The sequence below is a fragment of the Megascapheus bottae genome, chromosome 16 (assembly GCF_031878675.1).
Source record: "Megascapheus bottae isolate mThoBot1 chromosome 16, mThoBot2.hap1, whole genome shotgun sequence".
NCBI classification, from domain to species: Eukaryota; Metazoa; Chordata; class Mammalia; order Rodentia; family Geomyidae; genus Megascapheus; species Megascapheus bottae.
In genome coordinates, this window is record NC_143524.1 from 42,810,217 (window position 1) to 42,834,395 (window position 24,179).

Consider the following 24,179-nt stretch of genomic DNA (forward strand, 5'->3'; position numbering starts at 1 on the left):
CTTGAACTCTGGGCGCTGTCCCTGAGCTCTTCACCTCCAGGACACTGTCCTACCCCTTGAGCCTCAGCCCCACTTCTCGTTTTCTAGAGGTTTAATTTGAGATGAGTCTCACATTCTTTTGTGCCCAGCTGGCTTTGAACAGTGATCCTTAGATCTCAGCCTCTTGAATAGCTAGAATTACAGGCATGAGCCACCTTGCCCAGCTTGAGCATAGCCATTCTTTTTAGGGTAAGATGGAATCTGATTGTAGTTTTGGCCTGCATTTTTCTAATACTTAAAGATTTTTTTCACATACTGGTCATTTGTGTTTTACTTCATATCTGCTAAGTTTATTTGCTCATTTATTGATTGCCCCCATAATAATACTTTACTACTACAAACCTCCTTGTGAAGTGTGTTAATTATAGGCTTCTGTGGGTTTGTTTGTTTTGTCAGTTAGGGTCTTGAACTCGGGGCTTGGGCACTGATTCTGAGCTCTTCAGGTCAAAGCTAGTACTCTACCATGTTGAGTCATAGTGCCACTTATGGTTTTCTTGTGGTTAATTGGAGATGAGTCTCAAGAACTAGGCTAGTCTGTCTCTGAACAGTGATCCTCAGATCTCAGCTTCCTGAGTAGCTAGGATTACAGGCATAAGCCACTGGTGCCTGGCTTAGGTTTCTGTTTTAGGGTAAGATTATTAAAAAGCAAAATTTGGGGCTGTTAAAATTGCCTGCCTTGTAAGCTCAAGGCCATGAGTTTACATCCTAGTATTGCAAATAAATAAAAATTTAATAGACGTGGAATGAAATATCTGTATCCAAATTAATAGTCCATAGGGTGTTTTGTGGAGAATAACTGTATTGCTCAACTTTTTAAAAAAATTTCCTGGAATCCATTTATTAGCCCACATTTTCCTGATTTCACTAAGAAAATTATTCAGGAAGGGAAGCATTTTTCTCCTGCTGCCACATCAACAATGGGCCTAGCATTTCTGGAGTCTTAAATTTAACAGAGAAAATAAATTTATAGTGAGAGGAGAGGTCATCCAAAAGTGTATTACTCAACTTATGAATTGTGCCATGAACCCTGACCAGAAAGGTGTCAAGTTTGTGTGAACAGATTTCTGTTCATTGGAATAAATAAAATGGATGGAAATGGTGCTGTCGATCAAGTGGTAAAGTACTAGCCTTGAGCTGAAGAGCTCAGGGACCATGCCCAGGCCCAGAGTTCAAGCCCCATGACTGACCAAAAAACAAAAAAGGTAATATAAACAGTAGATACATGGGGTGAGGAGGAACTTCTGTAAAGTACTTCCCCTGGAATGGGAGTCACCATTACATTGTAATATCTGTTAAGTTGAGAAAACAGGAAACTCAAGGTAAATATCATTAGATACAAGATAATTATATAAAATATAACGCCTAGTTATGAGAATATGCTTTAGTCACTTGAGCCTTTTCAATATACTGATATCTATTCCACTCTGACATTTTGGTTCAGTCCTTCTTTTCCCTCCCCACACTAGCATTTGGACTCAGGGCCTCATACTTCCTTGTTTATCCCTTTGCCACTTGAGCTACCTCTCCATCCTTGATTTTTGCTGGTTATTTTAGAGGTAGAATCTTGAGGACCTTTTTCTGCTTGAGTTGGCATCAAACTAAATATTTTTTGTCATGGGATTTGAACTTGGGCTGGGCACTGTCCCTGAGCTCTGCAACTACAACTCAAAGTTACGCCCTACCTTTGAGCCAAGCTCCACTTCCCATTTTCTAGATGTTAATTAGAGATAAGAGTCTCAAGTTCTTTTGTTCCCTGGCTAACTTTGAACCTTGATCTTCAGATCTCAGCCTCCTGAGTAGCTAGGATTACAGGCATGAGCTATCATGCCTGGCTGGGTCAGTATTTCTAGTGGACCTAAGGAGTCCTATTTTGGGAAATTTTTCTTTTTTTTTTTTTTTGCCAGTCCTGGGACTTGAATTTGAAGTCTGGAGCACTGTCCTTGGGCTTTCTCAAGGGTAGCACTCTTACCATTTGACCCACACTAACACTTCTGGCTTTTTCTGTTTATGTGGTACCAAGGAATCGAACCCCGGTCTTCATGCATGCTAGGCAAGCACTCCCAGCCACTCTACTCACTAGTATATTTGAATGAGCTTTGTCTCCACTCCCTAGGATGTTTAGAATGTCATTTATCTATAAAGCATCACAAATTTTAAGGAGCAGCTCCTTTTTTAATGTGTGCAAGATATTTCAGTGTTAGTTGTGTTAGATATTTGAGTGTTAATATTTAAAGTGCTAGTAAGTTTCTACAACATTTTGAGAAGCAGCTTTTTTTGTGCCAATCAGGAGATTGAACGGTGCACCTACCCCTAAGTTTTTTTGCTCAAGGCTAGTGCTATACCACTTGAACCTCAGCTCAACTTCATGGACTTTTCCTGCTCTGGCTGGCTTTGAACCTTGATCCTCTATCTCATTCTCCTGACTAGCTAGTATTACAGGTGTAAGCCACCAGCAGCTCAGCTCAAAAGTAATCTAGAGCCGGGCATGATGGCTCACGCCTGTAATCCTAGCTACTCAGGAGGCTGAGATCTTAGGATCACAGTTCAAAGCCAGCCCGCGTGAAACTCATCTCCAATCAATCACTAAAAATCAGGAAATGGGGCTGTCACTCTGGGTAGGGTGGTAGCCTTAAGCTGAAGAGCTCAGGGACAGAGCCCAGACCCAGAGTTCAAGTCCCATGACCCAGCCCTCCCCCCCCCAAAAAAAATGTAATCAAGACTATTCGATTATGTGCTTATAATAGAGAAAACATTATTCTTGTCACAGCAATCCAATAAACATGATTGATTCTTTTCTGTTTTGATATTACAGAGTACTTCACTTATTTCTTTGTTAGCAAGTAAATGGCAGCATGCCTGTTAAGTTTTAAGGAATAGTTATTAAGGGAGAGATCTTTGTTTAGAAGAACACTTCTCCTGTTGGAGGGTGTCCAGACAAAACTTAGGGCCACTTCAATATTACCTTAAGTTGCAAGGGAACTAACATTTAGAATATGTCTGAATGAAGCAATTATATTTGAATATACAGATGGTTTGCTTTTGTTCAAAGCAAATGGGAAAAGCCTTCCAAGCTTCCTTATGTCAGGACATAGTTTGTTTTGGCTGGTTGGTTGGTTGGTTGTTTAGGTGCTGGGTGTTGAACATGGGATCTTGTACATTCTTGATAAGCGTCTAGCTTTGATCTGTATATTCAGCCCTAGAGGGATTTTATTAAAGGATTTCTATGATTAATGTCTCAGATGTTGAAGACAAGGGACTATAAAGAACCATGTTTAGTATGCTCAGAACATCAGAGCACCAGAATATCAGGGATTTAGTATAGAAAATGCAAGCTTCTCCTAATATCAAAATTTGGTCTTAGAATTGAATCTTTTTTTTAAATTTGCCATTCCTGGGGCTTGAACTCAGGGCTTGAGCTCAGGGCTTTCTCAAGGCTAGAGCTCTACCAACTGAGCCCACAGCACCACTTCCATCTTTTTTCTGTGTAGGTGGTACTGAGGAATCGAACCCTTGTCTTTCTGCAAGCTAGGCAAGCACTCTTACTACTAGGCCAAACTCCAGCCCCTAGAATAGAATCTTTACTAAAAGAATAGTTAGGTTAAAAACAAACAAACCACATTGAAGGCTGGACATATAGTATAGCTCCAGCATTTTTCTTGAACTTTGAGGCCTTGAGTTTAATTCTCAGCAACTCCACCACCCAAAAGAGTTTAAAAAACTTCTTTTTCAAGGCATGGCTATGGTTGTTGTAGGAACTAGACTTAAACATCATAATACTGGTCATCTCAAGAGCAGCGTGGACTAAAGAAGAACATTTTATAACATTTAATAAGTGTATATGCTATTGTTTCTAGAGGACTTACTAAATTTGTAGAATAATAGACTTAGTTTTGAGAATGATAGATTGCTTGAAACTGATATTGTGTGGTCTTTAAAAACTGATAATTTATTATTTTTTCCAGCTTTCTGAAGCAAAGACTTATTTTGAAGATGTTTAATAAGACATTTGGAACCCCTTTTGGGGGTACTACAAGTGGCTTTGGCACAACATCAACATTTGGACAAAGTAAGTTTTTAAGAAGAATTAAAGGTGAAAACTTAGCCTGTTTTGGGTTTTCCTTGATACACTATCCAGAGTTGCTTCTATTTATTATCAAACTTTCTAGTGCATATGTGTTTATTTGTGTGTCAGTATTGGGGCTTGAACTCACAGCTTGAGTGCTGTCCTTGAAATTTTTTTTTTTTTTTTTGCCAGTCCTGGGCTTGAGCTCAGAGCCTGAGCAATGTCCTTGGACTTTCTCAAGGCTAGAGCTCTACCGCTTGAGCCTCAGCACCCCTTCCGGCTTTTTTCTATGTATGTGGTACCAAGGAATCGAACCTGGGTCTTGGTGCATGCGAGGCAAGCACTTTAACCACTAGGCCAAACTCCCGGCCCCTGTCCTTGAAATTTTTTTGTTTTGTTTTTGTTTGGCTGTCTGGGGCTTGAACTCTGGGCCTGGCTGCTGTCCTTGAACTCTTCAGCCCAAGGTTAGCATTCGACCACTTTTAGCCACAATGCCACTTCCAGTTTTCTAGTGATTAATTGGTGATAAGAGTCTCAAGGACTTGGCTGGGAGTTCTGCCTAGTGGTAGAGTGCTTGCCTAGCATGCACGAAGACCCGGGTTCACTTCCTCGGTACCACATACATAGAAAAAAGCTGGAAGTGGTGCTGAGGCTCAAGTGGTAGAGCTCTAGCTTTGAGAAAGTCCAAGCACAGTGCTCAGGCCCTGAGCTCAAGCCCAGGACTGGCAAAAAAAAAAAAAAAAAAAGAGTCTCGAGGACTTTAGTGCCTGGGCTGGATTTGAACCACAGTCCTCAGATCTTAGCCTACTGAGTAGCTAGGATTACAGGCGTGAGCTACTGATGCCCAGCCCTATTTTTTAAAATTGTTATTAATGAGACAAACATTAAAGTATGGCTCATACATAGGAAGAAGTAATAGACAACAGAAATAACCATTGAGAAGACCCAGATGTTGGTCTATCAGACCAACACACTGAACAGTTATTCCAATTCTTTTTTTTTTTTTAAAGAAAGGAAAACAGTGCTTTAAAGAAGTAATTGAAGGGGCCAGGAGTTTGGCCTAGTGGTAGATGCTTTCCTAGCATGCACAAAGACCTGGGTTTGATTCCTTGGTACCACGTACATAGGGAGGTAAAAAAGCTGGGAGTATTGCTCTGGCTCAAGTGGTAGAGCCCTAGCCTTGAGAAAAGCCCAAGGACAGTGCTCAGGCCCTGAGTTCAAACCCCAGGACTGGCAAAAAAAAAAGAAATGAAGGCTGGAAATGTAGATTAGTGGTAGAATGCTTGTCTAGCATGCATGAAGCCCTGGGTTCAATTCCTCAATATCACATAAACAAGAAAAGCTGGAAGTAGTGTTGCGGGTCAAGTGGTAGAGCCCTATCCTTGAGCATAGAGAGGCTCAGGGTCAGAGCTCAGGCCCTGAGTTCAAGACCCAGGAATGGTGAAGGAAGGAATGAACCTGGGCTCTGATCGCTCACACTTGTAATCAAGGCTATTTAGGATAACAGGCCTGAGGACTGTAGTTCAAAGACAGCCAGGACAGGAAAGTCCACAAGACATTTTATCTTCATTTAACTACCAGAAAATTAGAAGTGGTATTGTGGCTCAAAGTGGTAGAGTACTAGACTGGATCAAAAGATCTCAGGGACAGTGCCCAGGCCCCAAGTTTAAGCTCCATGACCAGAAGTAAATGGACCTGGGCCTCAGTGGCTCACACCTCTAATCATATTTGGGAGGCTGAAATTGAGTCAGCCTGGGCAGGAAAGTCTGTGAAACTCCTCTCCAGTTTACCTCCCAGAAGCTGGAATTGGATACAATGGTTCAAATAGTTTAATACCATCCTTGATGAAAAAAACTGACAGCACTTAAGTCCCAAGTTTAAGCTTCTTTGCTGGTGCACATAGTTACAAAGTGTCATGGACTTTACTATCCCAGCTGATTTCGAACCACAGTTTTCAGAGCTTAGTGTCTCCTGAGTTGCTAGGTTTACAGGCATAAGCTATGGACACTCAGCAACATCATAAAAGCTATACTAAAACAGGTGAAACCAGATAATCAGTTTTTCATGAAATACTGGAGTTCTGAAAAAGGTGAAGTAGACAATTGCAAGAGAAATTTTGAATTGTAAGTTTCTCTTCTGCTTGCCTTATTTTAAGAATAATTCTTAAGCTGAGCACTGAAAGCTAATAAGAAGAACCAAGATTTGAAGTCAGCCAAGGCAGAAGAAGAATGTCAGACCCATCTCCAGTTAATCAGCAAGAATCAGGGCTAGACATAAGGCCACTGGCACCTGGCTGTTGCTATTTTCTTTCTTAAAGCATGCATTTGTTAAAGAAGAGGCAGGGTTCACTGTTACATTTCTATACAGTATTCAATGTGTTTGGATTCCACCTTTTTTTTTATCACTCTCCTTTATCTTCTTTTTCCTCTTACTTTTTTTTTTGGTGTCGGTTGTGGGTTGTGGGACTTGAATGTGGGCCTGGGCATTGTCCCTGAGCTCTTCAGCTCAAGACTATTATTGGTACCCTTCAGCCACAGCACTACTTCCGGTTTTCTTTTGGTTAATTAGTAAGATAAGAGTCTCAACAACTTTAGTGCTTAGGCTGGCTTTGAACTGCAATCTTCAGATCCTCAGCCTCCTGAGTAGTTAGGATTACAGGTGTGAGCCATCGACACCCACCCAGCTTTCCTCTTACTTTTTTTTTCTGTAATATTTTGAGGAAATATTGAAGAAGTTTTCAAATCCATACTAGTGATCCTATTAGTGATACATAATGTTAAAGATATTAAAACTAGCTAGGGAGCTGGGCATTGATGACTCATGACCGGTGCTGGTGGCTCATGTCCTTAATCCTAGCTACTCAGGAGGTGGAGATCTGAGGATCATTGTTCAAAGCCAGCCTGGGCACAAAAGTCTATGAGACTCATCTCCAATCAACCACCAGAAAACCAGAGTGGCACTGTGGCTCAAAGTGTTAATCTTGAGCAAAAGGAGCCCAGGGACAGACCCAGGCAGAAAAACAAAAAAAAAAACTATTAAAAGTTCTTCATTCACTTTATATTTTATTCTAAATTCTAATTTAGTATGGGGGTTGATTTTTCAGACACTGGCTTTGGCACCACTAGTGGAGGGGCATTCGGAACATCTGCATTTGGTTCTAGCAACAATACTGGAAGTTTATTCGGAAATTCACAGACCAAACCAGGTAGGGTATATCTTCTGTTTTCTTTTTTTTAATTCATTTTTTTGGGGCATAGGACTACGTCTAATAACTGCTTGGTTTTAACTGTTTTCCCTCCTCCTCCCATCATCTCTCTATCTCTGTAGGAGGATTATTTGGTACCAGTTCATTTAGCCAGCCAGCTACTTCCACAAGCACTGGTTTTGGGTTTGGTACGTCAACAGGAACATCAAATAGCCTGTTTGGAACTTCAAGTACAGGGACCAGTCTCTTCTCGTCCCAAAACAATGCCTTTGCACAAAATAAACCAACTGGCTTTGGAAGTAAGTAGGATACCATTGAACTTTTGCACTGGGCAGTTTGATTTGCTTATTGATTCAAATTGTGTTAAGACATGAACAGGCTTGACAAGAGAGTCATACAAACATCCCTTAAGATGGAGATTTGAGAATGGCTAGAGATAAGATGAAAAGCCATACAAGAGGAGTGTTACTGGTGTTAAGACAGGAGAATGGCAAAGTTGATCGGCAAATTTGCCTCTGTCATATTTAATTGAAAGAAAATAGAAAAGGAAAAATACTGGATATGACATGAGTTACTATCCACTTCTCACCATGAGATTTTTTTAATTGGTGGTCTCTTTTTCTTTTCTTCCTTTTTTTGCTTGAACTCTGGACTTGGGCATTGTCCACTAGCATGTGCTCAAGGCTAGGGCTCTACCAATTGAACCAGAATGACACTTTCGGCTTTTTATTTTATTTTATTTTTTTGAGCCATCAGTGCCTGGTTTCTCCTTCTCTTTTTGACAGTACTAGCCATTGTACTCAGGGCCTTGTGCAGTGCTATACCACTTGGTCAACTCCCCAGTAATGTTCATTTTATTTTTTCTTTTAAATCTAAATGTGGTCTGGAGTTGGTTCTTCACAAAAAATTTTGTAGGGTAACCACTACTGGTTGACCAAGTGTGCTCTTATGAGATGTTGCTATTTCTGATATAAGAACTTAGTAGGGTAAGTAACCATCTATCAATACATTTCTGAAGGAAAGTTGTTTGTTATTGGGATGTTGAAATATTTAACTATGACAATATAAAATACATTTAAGTGTTAATTCACTTAATGCCCATTTTTAAACTCTGTATTAGGATTAGGGTTGGCTAAAAATAATAGTTTGATAATGAGAAATGGCAGGCCTATTAACTTAGTACTTAGATTACTTAATTTTAAATATTAGGAAATTACTTAATTTTAAATATTAGGAGATACATTTTTGTTGCTCACAGACATTTCTGTCATCATATATAACTAATTTAGAAGAAACATTTCATCAGTCATTGATGGTTTACGCTTACAATCCAGCTGCTCAAGTGGCTGAGATCTGAGGATTCAGATTTAGAGCCAGCCTGGGTAGAAAAATCAGACGACTCTTCTCTAAATAATTAGCAAAAATCCAGAACTGGAGACTTGGCTCAAGTGATAGAATGTCATTCCTGAGCAAGAAGCTGAGCAACAACCTGAGGCCCAGAGTTCAAGCATTTCTTGGCTTGGTGTAATCCTATCTACTAAGAACGTAAAAATTGAAAAGATTACTGAGCAAAAAATTAGAAGAAAACTACAGCTCAAATTAGGTATAGTAGTATATGTGTATGATTTCAGCTGTAAGTAGAAAGACACTAAGACCAGGCTAGTTGCTGGACAAAAACTTGAGACCTGAAAAATAACTAAAAGGGCTGAGGTTGTGGGTCAAATGATAAAGTACCTCCCTGGAAGCATGAGCCCATGTTCAGTATTTCCAAAAATAAAAATAATAGCGTTTTTTTGTTGTTGTTGTTGTTGGTCATGAGGCTTGAACTCTAGGTCTGGGTGCTGTCTCTGAGCTCTTCAGCTCAAGGCTAGTGCTCTACCACTTGGAACCACAATGCCATTTCCAATAATAGCATTTTGAAAAAGATTGTCCTTAGATATCAGTTAAATACTTCAGTGTGTATACTAAAAAAGATGATCAGAAGGTCTTCTCTTTTACTAGTAGTTTCTATAAAGTTAACAACATGTACAGGTATTTCAAAATTTTGTAGGTGTGTGTGGGTTTTTTTGTTATTTTTTTCATATATTTTTTATTGTAGTTAATAGACGGGTTACATAATATTCACCAGATAGAAGGTGCATTACTTCACATACATTGATACCCTTTCTCATGTTTTGGTCCCCATTTCCCTCCCTAGGTGTGTGTTTTACATTAACCAATCTTTGATTATCCCATTAGGTCCACTTATATGTTCTGAATATGGATATATGAAATGATACAGTAAATAAAGACACTATAATCTTTGGTACTTTGTTCTGATAGCATATTTCAGAAAGAATTTCATTCAACATCTGTTCTTAGAACAAGGAGAAATGATATAAAATTGGTGAATCAAAGTAGTGTCTTTTTTTTAACTGTCTTCTTAGAATGCCCAAGAAGGGATTTATAAGAACAGTTAGTTGACTAAAGAATTTTAACTCTCCTTTGAAACTTGGGGGTCTGCAAGTATGAGCATGTATGTATGTATGCTTCAGTATGTATTTGCTCAAGAAAATTAAGAGAATTTTAGAATATGGAAATACTGCTACCAATGCTAAAGTCCATTTCTAGAATGTCTTGTAGATCTTTAAAGTATTCCTCAGTTTTCTTTTTTCTCTTTCTAACTTGCAGATTTTGGGACAAGTACAAGCAGTGGAGGACTCTTTGGAACAACAAATACCACTTCTAATCCTTTTGGTAGTACATCAGGCTCTCTCTTTGGGCCAAGTAGTTTTACAGCAGCACCTACTGGGACTACCATTAAATTTAATGTAGGTATTCCTTCTAGTGTTTGTGTAAATGTGTTCCTTTCTGTAGGATGAATTATAAAATTGCACTCCTTCAGTTAAGAGTATAGCTCTTCTTGAAATATTATTAAATAAAGTCTGTGAATACTCATATAGCACCCAGGAAAAGTTGTAAAACACAAACTTAGATTGTGATACATAATTTGAATTGGAGTACCTTAATCAGATTTGTATGCAGAAGGTTGAATAGAGTAGCTCTTCAGAGTACTCATTTAGAGTGGCTCTTGGAGTTTGAACTCAGGAACTGGATGTTATCACTGAGCTCTCCCCACCCCTGAGCTCTTTTGCTCAAGGCTTGTGCTCTGCCACTTTGAACAACAGCTTCACATCTGGTTTTTCTGGTGATTAATTGTAGATAAGAGGACTTGAGAAATGCAAAATACTTTAATAAAGCATCCTTGAAACAAGCTTCTCTTGGCTTTTGTTTTTAGATGAGGTCTTGCTCTTTGTTGCTCTGGTTGGCCTTTTTTTTTTTTGTCAGTTGTGGCACTTGAACTCTGGGCCTGGGCATTGTCCCTAAGCTCTTCAGCTCATGGTTACCACCCTACCCCTTGAGCCTCTTCTACTTCTAGTGTTCTGGTGATTAACTGCAGATAAGCGTCTCACGGGCTTTTGTCTCACGGGCTTTTGTCTCACGGGCTTTTGTCTCACGGGCTTTTGTCCAGACTGGCATTGAACCATGATCCTCAGATCTCAGCCTCCTGAGTAGCTAAGATTATAGCTACTCCAATATGTACTACAGCCAATACCTGGCCACATTTGTTATTAAAAGTTCTAATGACTGGTTTTATAGTTCAGAGATTAGGGAATTGTGTCTGTGGAAGTAATAAGCTTAGACTCAGAAAATATATTTCCTTTCTTTGCAGCCTCCAACTGGTACAGATACTATGGTCAAAGCTGGAGTTAGCACCAACATCAGTACCAAGCACCAGTGTATTACTGCTATGAAAGAATATGAAAGCAAGTCACTGGAGGTCAGTAAAATGCAGTAAGAAAAAAGTTATCCTAACATTTCTATTCTACTGGAAAGCAGCTTTTTAAAAATGTTTTTTAGATTCAATGGTTCACATTAGGTTTAAGTAAAAATCTAACATTAATCAAGTTTTTAAAGATTTTATTACTTATAGACTCCTTTTTTTCTTTACACTGGGATGATAATCACCTCATTTTTTTTATCAGTGTTCCCTGTTTAGTGGCCTGTTAAAAGTCGTTTACATTACATTGGACAATATACATGTGTTTATGTGCATGAATTTTAGTAAACTTGGTTAGAGTATAAGTAAAGAAAATGGTATAGTTTGTATAGTAATTTGGCATAAGTTTTAATGTCTTTTGGAATTTTTTTTTTCTGTGATGACTTTTTGTCTTTTTTTAAAACCACGGTCATACTTGCTATGTGAACGTAAATCTTGAGTGCTAAATTCAAACATTTAGTCTCCTAAATGATTTCTTTTGGCATATTAAGATTGGAAAATCACTTTCCCTATCTTCAGGAACTTCGTTTAGAGGATTATCAGGCCAACCGGAAAGGTCCACAGAACCAGGTGGGAGCCGGGACCACAGCTGGCTTATTTGGATCTTCACCAGCCACTTCCAGTGCAACAGGACTCTTTAGCTCCTCTACCACTAATTCGGGCTTTGCATATGGTCAGAACAAAACTGCCTTTGGAACTAGTAAGCATTTTATTGGACCATTTAAGGAAAGACAATCAAAAGTAAAACATTGTCATTTTGTGATTAAGTCCTGTGGAGAAAGATAGCTCATGGATATTAGAGGAATAGAGAGTATCTACTATGTATGTACAGGGTAGGAGAAACAGATTTAAATTAAAAAGGTGACATTTGAATAGTGATCTGTCTAAACAAGGTGAAAGCAAATTATATAGATTTCTAGGGGAAAAGTGTTTCAAGTAGTCAAAACTTTTTGCCAAAGAAGTAAGGGTAAAGATATGGAGAGGTTCACATAGGATAGGGAAGTTATATTTTAAAGCTACTTTTTTTTTTTTTTATTGCCAGTCCTGGGGCTTGAACTCAGGGTCTAGGCAGTGTCTTTGAGCTTTCTCAAGGCAAGCATTCTACCATTTGAGTCACAGCACCACTAACAGCTTTTTCTATGTATGTGGTATGAGGAATTGAACCCAGTGCTTTGTGCATGCTAGGTAAGCACTTGATTCCTCACTACTACTACATACACAGAAAAGCCAAAGTGGCTTAAGTGGGGGAGTCCTAGCCTTGAGAATACTCAAGGATAGTGCCTAGGCCCTTAGTTCAAGCTCCAGGATTTGGGGGTGGGAAAATTTATTTTTTAGTTTTTTGGTTGGTCATGGGGCTTGAACTTGGCCTGGATACGTTGTCCCTGAGATCTTCAGCTCAAGGCTACCATCCTAACCCTGGACCTGGGCAAGAGCCATAACCTACTAACCATTTTCCAGTGGTTAATTATGATGAGACTAAATGAAAGGAACTCTAGGATATGGAAATAAGAGCTTTATCTTGTGTGCTTGTTCTTAATATACTGTTATTTCTCTTCTCTTTTTTGCCCTTATGGCTAATCTCATGGTATTGTATCTGACTTTGTTACCTGGTATATTGTATATATGTTCGTTTATTTGAAATAGGGAAGGGAAAGGGGGAAAACAAGATGATTGGGAGGGGGTTGGGGGAGGAAATGAGGACAAAAACATGAAGAAAGGGGTATCAATGTGTGAGGAGTAATACACCTACTACCTGGCAAATGTAACTATAACCCCTCTATACATTACCCTGACAATAAAAAAAAAAAAAAAAGTCTCAGTCTTTAGTGCCTAGGCTGGCTTTGAACCACGATCCTCGGATCTCAGCCTCCTAAGTAGCTACCATTACAGGTATGAGCCACAGTGCCCATCTTGGGGCCGGGGTGGAAACTTAAACCCTCAAGAACTCAACAACTTGATTAATAAATGAGCTAATGAACTACAGAGAGTCTTCTCAGAACTGAAAATTGGCAATAGACGATCATTTTCCCTAGTCAGCGTTCTTGGGGTCATAGTGTTATTGTAGAAATTAACGTTTTATGCTAAGATGTATCCAGTTGGAGAATACAAAGTGAAAAGAATAACCTAAAATTATTGCTTTATTATTGGATAGTAGAGATTTTCCGGGTTTTTTTTTTGTGTGTGAATCTTTCTAATAGTTTTCATTAATTTTTTTCCTTTCCTCCTTTTTTTTTTGTTCTGAAAGGTACAACTGGATTTGGAACAAATCCTGGTGGTCTCTTTGGCCAGCAGAATCAGCAGACTACCAGCCTCTTCAGCAAACCATTTGGCCAGGCCACAACTACCCAGAATACTGGGTTTTCCTTTGGTAATACCAGCACTCTTGGACAACCAAGTACTAATACCATGGTAAGAAAATAAGCCTATCATTAGCTTAGGTCTTACTTTAGAGCTAAGTGATATAATAGGACTTCATCATGCCAAACTAGTAAGTTCTACCTATTCGAGCTAATTGTAGAGCTGAGATTATGTAATCAACCTACCTACTTACTTGCTATCTATTTTGCTGGTTTGGACACTGTCCTTGAACTTTACCACTTGAGCCATAGCTTTTTTGGTGATTTATTGGAGATAAGAGTATCAAGCACTTTTCCTGCCCCAACTAGCTTCAAACCTCTGTCCTCAAATCTCAGCCTTCTGAGTAGCTTTGAGCCACCAGCACCTGGTCTTGAGTTCAAACCCCAGGACTGGCAGGAAAGAAGGAAAAGAAAGAAGTCTGCATGTAGGAGTGGAGATTGAAAAGCAAGAACATGAGGTCCTTGAGTTGAAGCCCCCTAGTACTAGTGCTTCATATGCACATGCCAACACACACACACAACCTGGGCACAGGTGGCTCACACCTATAATCCTAATAATCCTAGCTAGTCAGGAGGCTGAGATCTAAGAATCGAGGTTCAAAGCACCCAGGCCCTGAATTCAATCCCCAACACACACACACACACACACACACACACACACACACACACACGCACGCACGCACGCACGCACGCACGCACGCACACACACACACACGCACACACACACACACACACACACACGGGAGAGGGGAGAGGAGAGAAATGGAGAGAGGGGGACTTGGGGCTTGAACTTGACCTGGGTGCTGTCTGTCCCTGAGCTCTTCAGCTCAGTGCTACTACTGCCAACCCCTACCCCTGGGCCTGGGTGTTGTCCCTGAGCTCTTCAACTCTAGGCTACTGCCTAGAGCCAAGCCTCACTTCTCACCCATTTTCCAGGGGCTAATTGGAGATAAGAGTCTCCGGTTCTTTTGTGCTGGGCTGGCTTTGAACCTTGACCCTTAGATCTCAGCCTCTTGAGTAGCTAGGATGACAGGTGAGAGCCACCTCCCCCAGCTCAAATCCAGTTAATATTATGCTACTGTTTCTACTGGTATTGATTTGACAGTTTTCAGCTAATTATTTTCAGTTACTTGATTTAAAGTCCATTCTCCAGTGCGGTATTGAATAATTCTTACATCTTCTTTTGAAATGAAGCACTATGTCATTTATTTGCCTTATATTTTGTGATCCTGATAATTCTTAATAGTACAAGAGTTCACATAAAGTTTTTTGAAAACTAGGGCCTTAAGCTCATTGCTCTAGTAAACAGTAGATAAAGAGCTGTAACCTGAGAAGACTTCACTACTCTGAGCTTTGTAGTCTTTTGACAATGGAGAAACTAGACTCCTTGCTTTTCAAGGTTGTTAGAAAAGAAATACTCCTTGTAAAGCACTTAGCGTTGTATCTGTCATGTATGCTTTTCAAAAAAGTTAGCAGTTTTTATCAATCTAAGACCCTTAGAAAATGATTACTGTATAGCTTTTAATCTAGATTCTTTTCTATAGGGTTTATTTGGAGTAACCCAAGCCTCACAGCCTGGAAGTCTTTTTGGGACAGCCACAAACACCAGCACTGGGACGGCTTTTGGAACAGGAACAGGTCTCTTTGGACAGACCAATACTGGGTTTGGTGCAGTTAGTTCGGTAGGTGTTGACAATTGAATGTAATTTAAAGAAGTGTATTAAGTCTGTTGACAAAATTTATGATAAAGATAGTGTTGTCAAAGTACTTTATTAAGCATGTTAAATGATTATATTAAGAGCAAATAAAAGCTTTCTGGTACAAAATGAAAATCAGCATCAATAAGGTTGTTTTTTTGTTTGGTGTCAGTACTTAGACATGAACTAAGGACCTTGGTGCTGTCCCTTAGGTTCTTTTTGCTTAAGGATGGCACTCTACCACTTGAGCCAAAGATCCACTTCTGACTTTTGAGTGTCAAAAGGGAGCTAAGTCTCATAAACTTTACTGCTCAGGCTTGGCTTTTAGTTGTGATCCTCAAATCTCATCCTCCTGAAGGAATAGCACCTTAGTTTTAGTTTTAGGTTTTTTTTTTGTTTTGTTTTGTTTTTTTGCCTGCCCTGGGCTTCAGCTCAGGGCCTGAACACTGTCCTTGGACTTTCTCAAGGCTGGAGCTCTATCACTTGAGCTGCAGCACCACTTCTGGCTTTTTTTTCTATTTATGTGGTGCCACGGAACCGAACCCCGGTCTTTGTGCATGCTAGGCAAGCACTCTACTACTAGACCAAACTCCCAGCCCAGCCCCTACCTTTTTTCAGTAATGAGGTTTGAACTTTGGGGTCTTGGGCTCAGTTTTAGTTGTTGTTGTTGTTTTTAAATAGAACTTGATGATTACATTTCTCCCTGGCCATTCCTGGACAGCAGTCTTCTCAGTTTCTGCCCTGTAGCTGGGATTACAGGCATGTACCATCACACTTGACCCTGAATTTTTTTTTTTTAATCTCATTTAAGTGTTTCATAAAAAATTGAGAAGATTATATAATGTCTCAGAAAATGTTCTTATATCCTTAATAGTAGCTTTCTTGACATACAATCAATATATCATCTAATTCATCTCTTTAACGTATAATTTAGTGCTCTTTTTTTAATGTAGTGGAGTTTTTAAAATTTTTAACATTTACCACATTCTCATTAGTAGTCATTCTCTATTGTCAGTATCCATTCTGGACAATTTATATAAACAGAATCACCTTTTGTGACTAATTTCTAATTTCACTCACCTAAAATGAGTTAAAACAAATTTCTTTTTTTTTTTTTTTTTTTGCGGAGGGGGGCGGGAAGGGTGGGTAGTCCTGGGGCTTAAACTGGTGCCTGGGCTCTGTCCTTGGGCTTTCTCAAGACTAGCATTCTACCACTTGAGGCACAGTACTACTTTTGGCTTTTTCTATGTGTGTGGTACTGAGGAATTGAACCCAGGGCTTTGTGTATGGGCCATGTACTCCCCATACTCCCAGCCCCAGAAAGTTCTATAACCTTGTTCAAAGGCTATTTTCTTCTTGGTGTACCAGTCCTGAGGCTCGAGCTTAGGTTTTGGGTACTGTCTCTGAGCTTTTTTGCTCAGGGCTAGTGTACTACCAGTTGAGCCACTGCTTCACTTCTGTCTTTTGATGATTTTGATTCTTATCGAAGATAAGAATCTCATGTACTTTTCTGCCTGGGGTGACTTTGAACCACAAGATTTCTGCCTCCTGTACAGCCAGGATTACAGGAATGAGCCACTAGTACCTGACTTGTTTAAATTACTTATTGTAGCTATTTCTCCTGGCAGATATGAAATTTGAGCCTTTGGGCATGATGGCGGACACTTGTAGATCCCAATATTTGGAGGTAGAAGCAAGAAAACAGTAAAATTGAGGATAGTCTGGGGAATTTGAATTGAATGCCACCCTAAGCTACATAGCAAGACACTCATAAAGTTAAATGCTCTTTATGTAGCTCAGTGGTAGAACAACTTGCCTTAGCATGCTTAGACCTTTGGGTTTGATACTTAGGCCCCTCCCCCCTTAAATAATCATAAAACTAATGACTTGACTGGCTTTTTATTTTTTTTCTTTTGATATTACTACAATCCTGTATTTGCTTGAGATATTGCTATTAACCTTTCAGGCTATGAATATTCAATGTTTATATTCTTAGGTTAGTTTATATTTCTGATAGCCATTTATTCATTTGTTTTCTTATTTTACAAATTATATCTTTTCTCAAATTCCTCTAATATATTATACTTGTTTTTGTTTGTTGGTTGAAATGAGTTTTTATAAAATTATTTTAAGTGTTTTGTATTCTGTTCTTTTTAGACCCTGTTTGGCAATAACAAGCTTACTTCATTTGGAACCAGTACAACCAGTGCTCCTTCATTTGGTACAACCAGTGGCGGGCTCTTTGGTAACAAACCAACCCTGACTTTAGGAACCAATACAAACACTTCCAATTTTGGTACATATAAAAAGCAGGTTTGACTCTCTTAAAGTTACACTGAATATACTACACATCATTCTCCTGATTCATATGATTGGAAATATTTTAAAATTCTCAGGTAAGCTGTGACCTGCTGTGTGAGGTAACAGAAGAAACTGTTTCAAGGCATAAATCATCGCTTGATAATTTAGTGTCAGTGTAAATTGGCTTTCATTTTCTTTGGATTACCTCACCATTAATAGAAACCAAAAATAAAAGACATTAAAGTTACATTTAGTTTAAAAATGAAATGAAGTCCAGGAGAGTCATTCAATGATTTCTTTCTTTTCTCTTTTTTTTTTTTGAGAGATCAAATCAAATTGGGAGTCTATTAAAAAGCCAGCAGCTACAATTGGACTCATATTCCAAAGCTTTTGCAGCCTGATGATTCTTTTTGAAAACGGAAACCTTTCTGATTTAGATTATTAATAGCTTGTGCAGTTTCAAAAATTTTACTTTTAACCAGGGACCAGTAGCTTATACCTTTAGTAATCCTAGTTACTCAGAAAGCTGAAAAGTGAGGATCAGCCCAGGCAGACAAATGCAAAAGATTGTTTTATTTCCAGGTGTTCACCAATAAAAAGCTAGAAATAGAAGTGTGGATAAAAAAGTGTGTAGTTCAAGTGGTAGAGTGAGTGCTAACTTTAATCAAACAGGAGCTCAGAGATAGCACAGAAGCCAAGCCCCACCATCCCCCCCACTAAAAAAATATGTTATTCTTCAGTGATGTGTTAGAGAAATTTAAAACACTTTATCAGAAACCTTCTCGGTATCATCTATGCTTTTTTTTGTGTAGGTGAGAGGGTCAGTCATGTGTAGCGCCCTATCCCTTGAGTTACAGTGCCACTTGGCTTTCAGGTGGCTAATTGGAGGTAATAGTCTCATGGGCTTTCATGCCCAGGTTGCCTTTGAACCACAGTCCTCAGATCTCAGCCTCCTGAGTAGCTAGGATTACAGGTGTGAGCCACCAGTATCCAGCTTGCACAATTGTTTTCAAAACATTCAATAAGTCTATGAGATGTAATCAAGGGAATATAGTTAAAATATTTATTGAAGATGTTGTTTTCAGGCCAGGAGCATGGCCTGTGCTTGCCTACCATGCACAAAACCCTGGGTTTCATTCCTCACTACCACATACTCAGGAAAAAAGCCATAAGCTCAGGGCCTGAGCACTGTCCTTGGACTTTCTCATGCTAGTGCTCTACCACTTGAGCCTCAGCACCGATTACGGCTTTTTTCTATGTGTGTGGTACCGAGGAAGCGAACCCCGGTCTTCGTGCATGCTAGGCAAGCACTCTACCACTAGGCCAAACTCCCAGCCCCATGAGTTAACTTTGCTGCTGTCACAAGGAGGCTGAAATCCTTGCTGCTGAGGGGTTTTTTTTGAGGGGGTCGGGCTCTCACGGGGTTTGAACTCTGGGCCTGGTGTTGTCTCTGAGGTCTTCAGCTCAAGGCTGCCACCCTCTTCCTTGATCCACAGCACCACTTCTGGTTTTCTAGTGATTAATTGGAGATAAGAGTCTCATGGTCTTTAGTGTCTGGGTTGGCCGTGAAACACAATCCTCAGGTCTCAGCCTGCTTGGCTTGTAGGCCTGAATCTTCAACAGACTTGACTTGCTTGTTTTGGTACCAGGCTCACTGTGTAGCCTACTGGCTGCTTCCCGAGTCCTAGGATTTAGGCATTCAGCCAACAACTCCAGTTTCCATTGAAGGTTTTTTTTTTTTTTCCTCCCTTGGCCAGTCCTGGGCTTGAACTCAGGGTCTGTGTGCTGTTCTTGGGCTTTCTCAGGAGTAGATCTCTATCACTTCTGGCCTCCGTGGAGGTTTTTAATAACTTTGTTTTTGTTTTTATTTGGGTCAAGGAGCTTGAACTCTGGACCTGGGTGCTGTCCCTCAAATCTCCACATCTCAGCCTGAGTAGCTAGGATTACAGGCGAGCCACCGCACTGGCCCTAACTTTGATTTACAAATAGGATTTTCTGGCTAATGATTGATCTCATAGCATGGAAGGTTAATTATACATCAATTAGTTATTCTGTTAATACTTTCAAAAGGAATACTGAAACTTTGTGAATGCATCCCATCTAAGAAAAGTACAGTACTACAATGAATTTTAAATGACAACTTAGAATGTTGATGTTTTTCTCATCTTTCTTTGCAGAAATCATTCAAATTGTTTGTAGGTTGGTGGCCTCTTTTATTATTTATTTATTTTGCCAGTCCTGAGCTTGAGCTCAGGGCCTGAGCAGTATCCTTGGACTTTCTCCCAAGGCTAGAGCTCTACCACTTGAGCCTCAGCACCATTTCCGGCTTTTTTCTATGTATGTGGTACCGAGGAATCCAACCTGGGTCTTTATGCATGCTAGGCAAGCACTCTACCACTAGGCCAAACTCCCAGCCCCTATAGATAGTATTTTGTATAGGTTCTTTTAAATTGTTGGGGTTTTTATCATGGTGGGTGCTAGTGCTAGGGAATGAAGGTCAAGACATCTTATTCTTGCTCGCTTGGCCTTTTGTTTACCCCTGGCACTTTACCACTTGACCCATGCCTCTAGTCTGTCTTGGGCTTACTTCAAACTGATTTTCCAGATATCAGCACCCTGAGTAACCAGCCTCTAGCACTATTCATTTTTATAGATAACTTTCTGTCTCTGTCTTTTTTTCTTTTTCTTCTTTTTGGTAGTTAATTGAAGATAAGATTCTCACAGACAAAAAAAAAAAAAAAAAGATTCTCACAGACTTTTCTGCCTGGGCCAGCTTTGAACCACTCAACCACTCAGCCTACCAAGTAGCCAGGATTAGAGGCACAAGTCACTGGCATCTGGCAATTTTGGCCTCCTTTACTTTCTATAAAGTGTCTTTTTGTTTAAATATATGTGTGTGTGTGTGTGTGTGTGTGTGTGTGTGTGTGTGTGTAGAGGAATGCACTTTTCTTTCCACTTGGGAAATGGAAATATACATTGGGTGCTTGGAACCTTGAAAAAAGCTCTAAAATCTCAAGCACATTCACTTTGCTTTAATATTAGATATTATCCTGAGTTGAATTGATATTTCAAAGTTGAGTGTGTCATTAGATCAATAATAAAATTCATTTTCAGGTGTCAGAATTTCTTCAAAGTCAAAACTAGTCTATAATTTTAGGATTCCTAGATATTACTATTTATAAGTAAAAAGGATATAAAGTCTTATTTAAGGTTAGTGTGCTTGTGTTAAAATCCCTTGTAGAAAAAAATTGAGAGTTGTATTAAAAGTTTAGTCCACTTTTTTTTTTTTCCTCTTAGGTTTTGGCACAAATACTAGCGGGAGTAGTATTTTTGGAAGTAAATCAGCACCTGGGACTCTGGGAACTGGGATTGGTACAGGAGGATTTGGAACAGGTAAGGAACTGCTCCTATGAGTTTTAGGAAGTAGTATACGTATACCCAGAAATAAAAAGGTCTAAATTTTCCTTTTTATTTTTTTGCCAGTCCAGGTGCTTGAACTCAGGGCCTGGATACTGTCCTTGAGCTTTCTCAAGGCTAGATCTCTACCGCTTGAGCCACACCACTACTTCCAGCTTTTTCTGTATATGTTCACCAAGGGCTTTGTGTATACTTGGCAGGCATTATACCACTAGGCCAAACTCTGGTCCAAATTTATTTTGTCAGTCCTGGAGCTTAAACTCAGGGCCTGAGTATTGTCTTTGGGATTTCTCAAGGCTAGAGCTCTGCCATTTGAGCCACAGCACTACTTCTGGCCTTTTCTATGTATGTGGTACAGAGGAATTAGACTCAGGTCTTTGTGCCTGCTAGGCGAGCAGTCTACCACTCAGCCAAACTCCGCCCCTGCCTTTATCTTTTAATTTAATTTTTTTTTTTCAGTCTTGGGCTTGAACCCTGGGCCTAGGCACTGTCCCTGAGCTCTTTAGCTCAAGGCTAGCCCTCTACCACTTGATCCCCAGTGCCATCTTTTATAGCATCTTATACACAAGTTATCTTCTAAAAGCTATGCATATGTTTATTTTAGTCTTAGGATAAATATCTGTTACATATTACTATCTCATGTTCTGGTTGAGGAAACAGATTACACAGATTTTTGCCTAGGATGTATGTAATTATCAATCCCACTGCCTATCATGAAGTTTCCATTTGTACCATATTAACTGTTTTGCTGAAATGACTTGTTATTACAAAGTTTCCAAATGTACTGTATTTTTAAGTAATTGACTTGGCACAACATTCAAAGAATCTTCTGTGGTGCTTTATTCTTTCCTCTTGTCTCCATAGCTCTTGGTCCTGGACAGGCATCATTGTTTGGGAACAACCAGCCTAAGATTGGAGGGCCTCTTGGTACAGGAGCCTTTGGTGCTCCTGGATTTAACACTACAACAGCCACTTTGGGCTTTGGTGCCCCCCAGGCTCCAGTAGGTAAGTGTCAGTTACTTTAGAAGGCTTTGCTCAACTTGGCTCTTGCTCATACTTCACTTGCTGACTTGAAGGCAGTCTTGGAGTCTGGCCTTCCCTATTACCCCAATCCTAGGCCTAGTCCCTCAATAAAGCCACTTGTTATTTTTGGTTGTTGTGGGGCTTGAACTCTGGGCCTAGGCATTGTCCCTGAACTTTTTCTTCAGCTGAAGGCAAGCATTCTGCACTTGAGCTATAGTGCCAATTCTGGTTTTCTGGTGTAATTGGAGATGAGTCTCATGGGCTGAACCAATCCTCAGGTCTCAGCCTGTTGAGTAGCTAGGATTAGAGGCATGAACCACTGGTGCCCAGCATATGTTTTCTTTTTACCATTCTTTCCTCTTCTGAGAAGTCTCTCCTTTACACCTTTGTCCATTTAGTGATTGATATATTAGATTTGGAAGGGGTTATTTCTTGAGCTTGTATATTTTGAATATTAGGTCTTGGATGTATTGCTGCTGAAGATCTTTTCTCAGTGTGCTGTCTTTCTAGTTTAGTAATGATGTCCTTAGCTGTGTAGAAACTTTGATATAGTCTCACTTATCAAGTCTTGTATCTGTTCTATCCCTGAGACTTTTTTTTTTGTCAGTTGTGGCATTTTAACTGTGGGCCTGGATGCTGTCCTTGAGCCCTTCACCTCAAAGGTACTGTCTTACCCCTTGAGCCATAGCGGCACTTCCAGTTTTCTAGTGATTAATTGGAGATAAGATTCTCATGGGCTTTATAAAGCCTGGGATGGCTTTGAATCATGATCCTCAGATCTCAGCCTTCTGAGTAGCTAGGATTACAGGTGTAAGCAACCAGCGCTCAGGTGTAATTTGAAAGTTTTATTTCCAATGATGAGATCTTTGTTCCATTTTAAGTTCACATAGTTTGTGGTAGTAAACAGGGGTCTACTTTTTGTTTTCCACATAAGGATGTCCCAGTTTTCCTAATATTCCTTACTGAAAAGGCTATCTTGCAAAACATTATATATAATTGGCTCCCTTATCAGATATCAGATAACTGTAAGTATATGGTTTTATCTGGGTCTTCTAGTATGTACCATTGATCTTCCGGCCTTTCTTGTGTCAGTACCACGCTATTTTTGTTCTTATAGCTCTGTGGTAGAATTTGAAGTCTTAGATTTTGATATCACCAGTGTTATTTTTTTTTTTTTTTGCTTAGAATTGCTTTGGCTATTTAGCTTGTACATACGAATTTTGGGATTGTTTTATCTTAGTAAAGAATGTCATTGGGCTGGGCACAGTGGATCACGCCTGTAATCCTAGCTACTCAGGAGGCTGAGATCTGAGGATTGAGGTTCAAAGCCAGCCTGGACACTAAAGTCTGTGAGAGTCTTATCTCCAATTATTCACTAGAAAACTGGAAGTGGCCCTGCAGCTCAAGGGGTAGGGTGGTAGCCTTGAGCTGAAGAGCTCAGGGACAGTGCCCAGGCCCCAAGTTGAAGCCCCACAACTTATCAAAAAAAAAAGAGAGAGAGAGAATGTCATTGGGATTTTGATGGAGATTGTGTTACATTTGTACATCATTTTGGGCAGTCTGGCCATTTTTACAATATTATACCTGTTCATGAACACTGTAGGTCTTTCCAGTTCCTGGTATTGTCTTTGATTTCGTTCTTCAAATTTTTATACTTCACATGCAATGCAAAAAGATTTTGAATTCTACACACAATTTTGTTTTTCCTTCTTATAATTTGTTCAGTTGTAGATCACGAATAAAGTCTTGATTCTTCTTTATATTTTGTTTTTATACTTATAGAGGAAATTGGACTGGGGGAGTCTTATTTTCCCTTTTATGTTAAATCAATGTTAAATGTAAGTAATGAACATTAACAATACCTTACCCACTTTTATTGTTTATAGCATACCATTTTAATTATTTGTAGCACACAAATTGAGATGGGCACTAGGTGGTCTTGCTGATAAATCTAGCTACTCAGGAGGCTGAGATACAGGATGATGGGTTGGAGCCAGCATGAGCAGAATAGTCTCAAAACTCTGGTCTTTAACCACTAAAAAGCTGTAAGTGTTAAAGATTTAAGTGTTAATACCAGAGTGAGGCCCTGAATTCAAGCCCTGGTGCTAAGACCTAAATAAGACAAAGACATCTGGAGTGGTCTGTTAATCGAGACTGAGTAGGCATGTACCCTACCCACCAAAGTACTCCTACAGCCCTCAAAACCTTTTTCTTTTTTTTTTTTTTAATTTTGGAATTCTTACTTATTAAATCAAAG

General features: G+C 39.5%; 1 protein-coding gene across 3 annotated transcripts in view; it reads left to right on the forward strand.

The window, feature by feature from the left end:
- Nucleotides 1-24,179, forward strand: part of Nup98 (nucleoporin 98 and 96 precursor) — a 96,482-nt gene that overhangs the window by 13,163 nt on the left and 59,140 nt on the right. The window contains exons 2-12 of one of the 3 annotated variants that reach the window (XM_090348306.1): nucleotides 4,002-4,105; nucleotides 7,206-7,307; nucleotides 7,430-7,606; nucleotides 9,978-10,117; nucleotides 11,020-11,127; nucleotides 11,647-11,827; nucleotides 13,373-13,536; nucleotides 15,029-15,166; nucleotides 17,339-17,477; nucleotides 20,780-20,875; nucleotides 21,764-21,904. In XM_090348306.1, coding sequence (XP_090204432.1) covers nucleotides 4,030-4,105; nucleotides 7,206-7,307; nucleotides 7,430-7,606; nucleotides 9,978-10,117; nucleotides 11,020-11,127; nucleotides 11,647-11,827; nucleotides 13,373-13,536; nucleotides 15,029-15,166; nucleotides 17,339-17,477; nucleotides 20,780-20,875; nucleotides 21,764-21,904 — 1,462 coding nt within the window. In that variant the 5' untranslated portion in view covers nucleotides 4,002-4,029. The remainder of the gene's footprint in view (nucleotides 1-4,001; nucleotides 4,106-7,205; nucleotides 7,308-7,429; nucleotides 7,607-9,977; nucleotides 10,118-11,019; nucleotides 11,128-11,646; nucleotides 11,828-13,372; nucleotides 13,537-15,028; nucleotides 15,167-17,338; nucleotides 17,478-20,779; nucleotides 20,876-21,763; nucleotides 21,905-24,179) is intronic. The other 2 variants (XM_090348308.1, XM_090348307.1) reach the window with 2 other exon arrangements.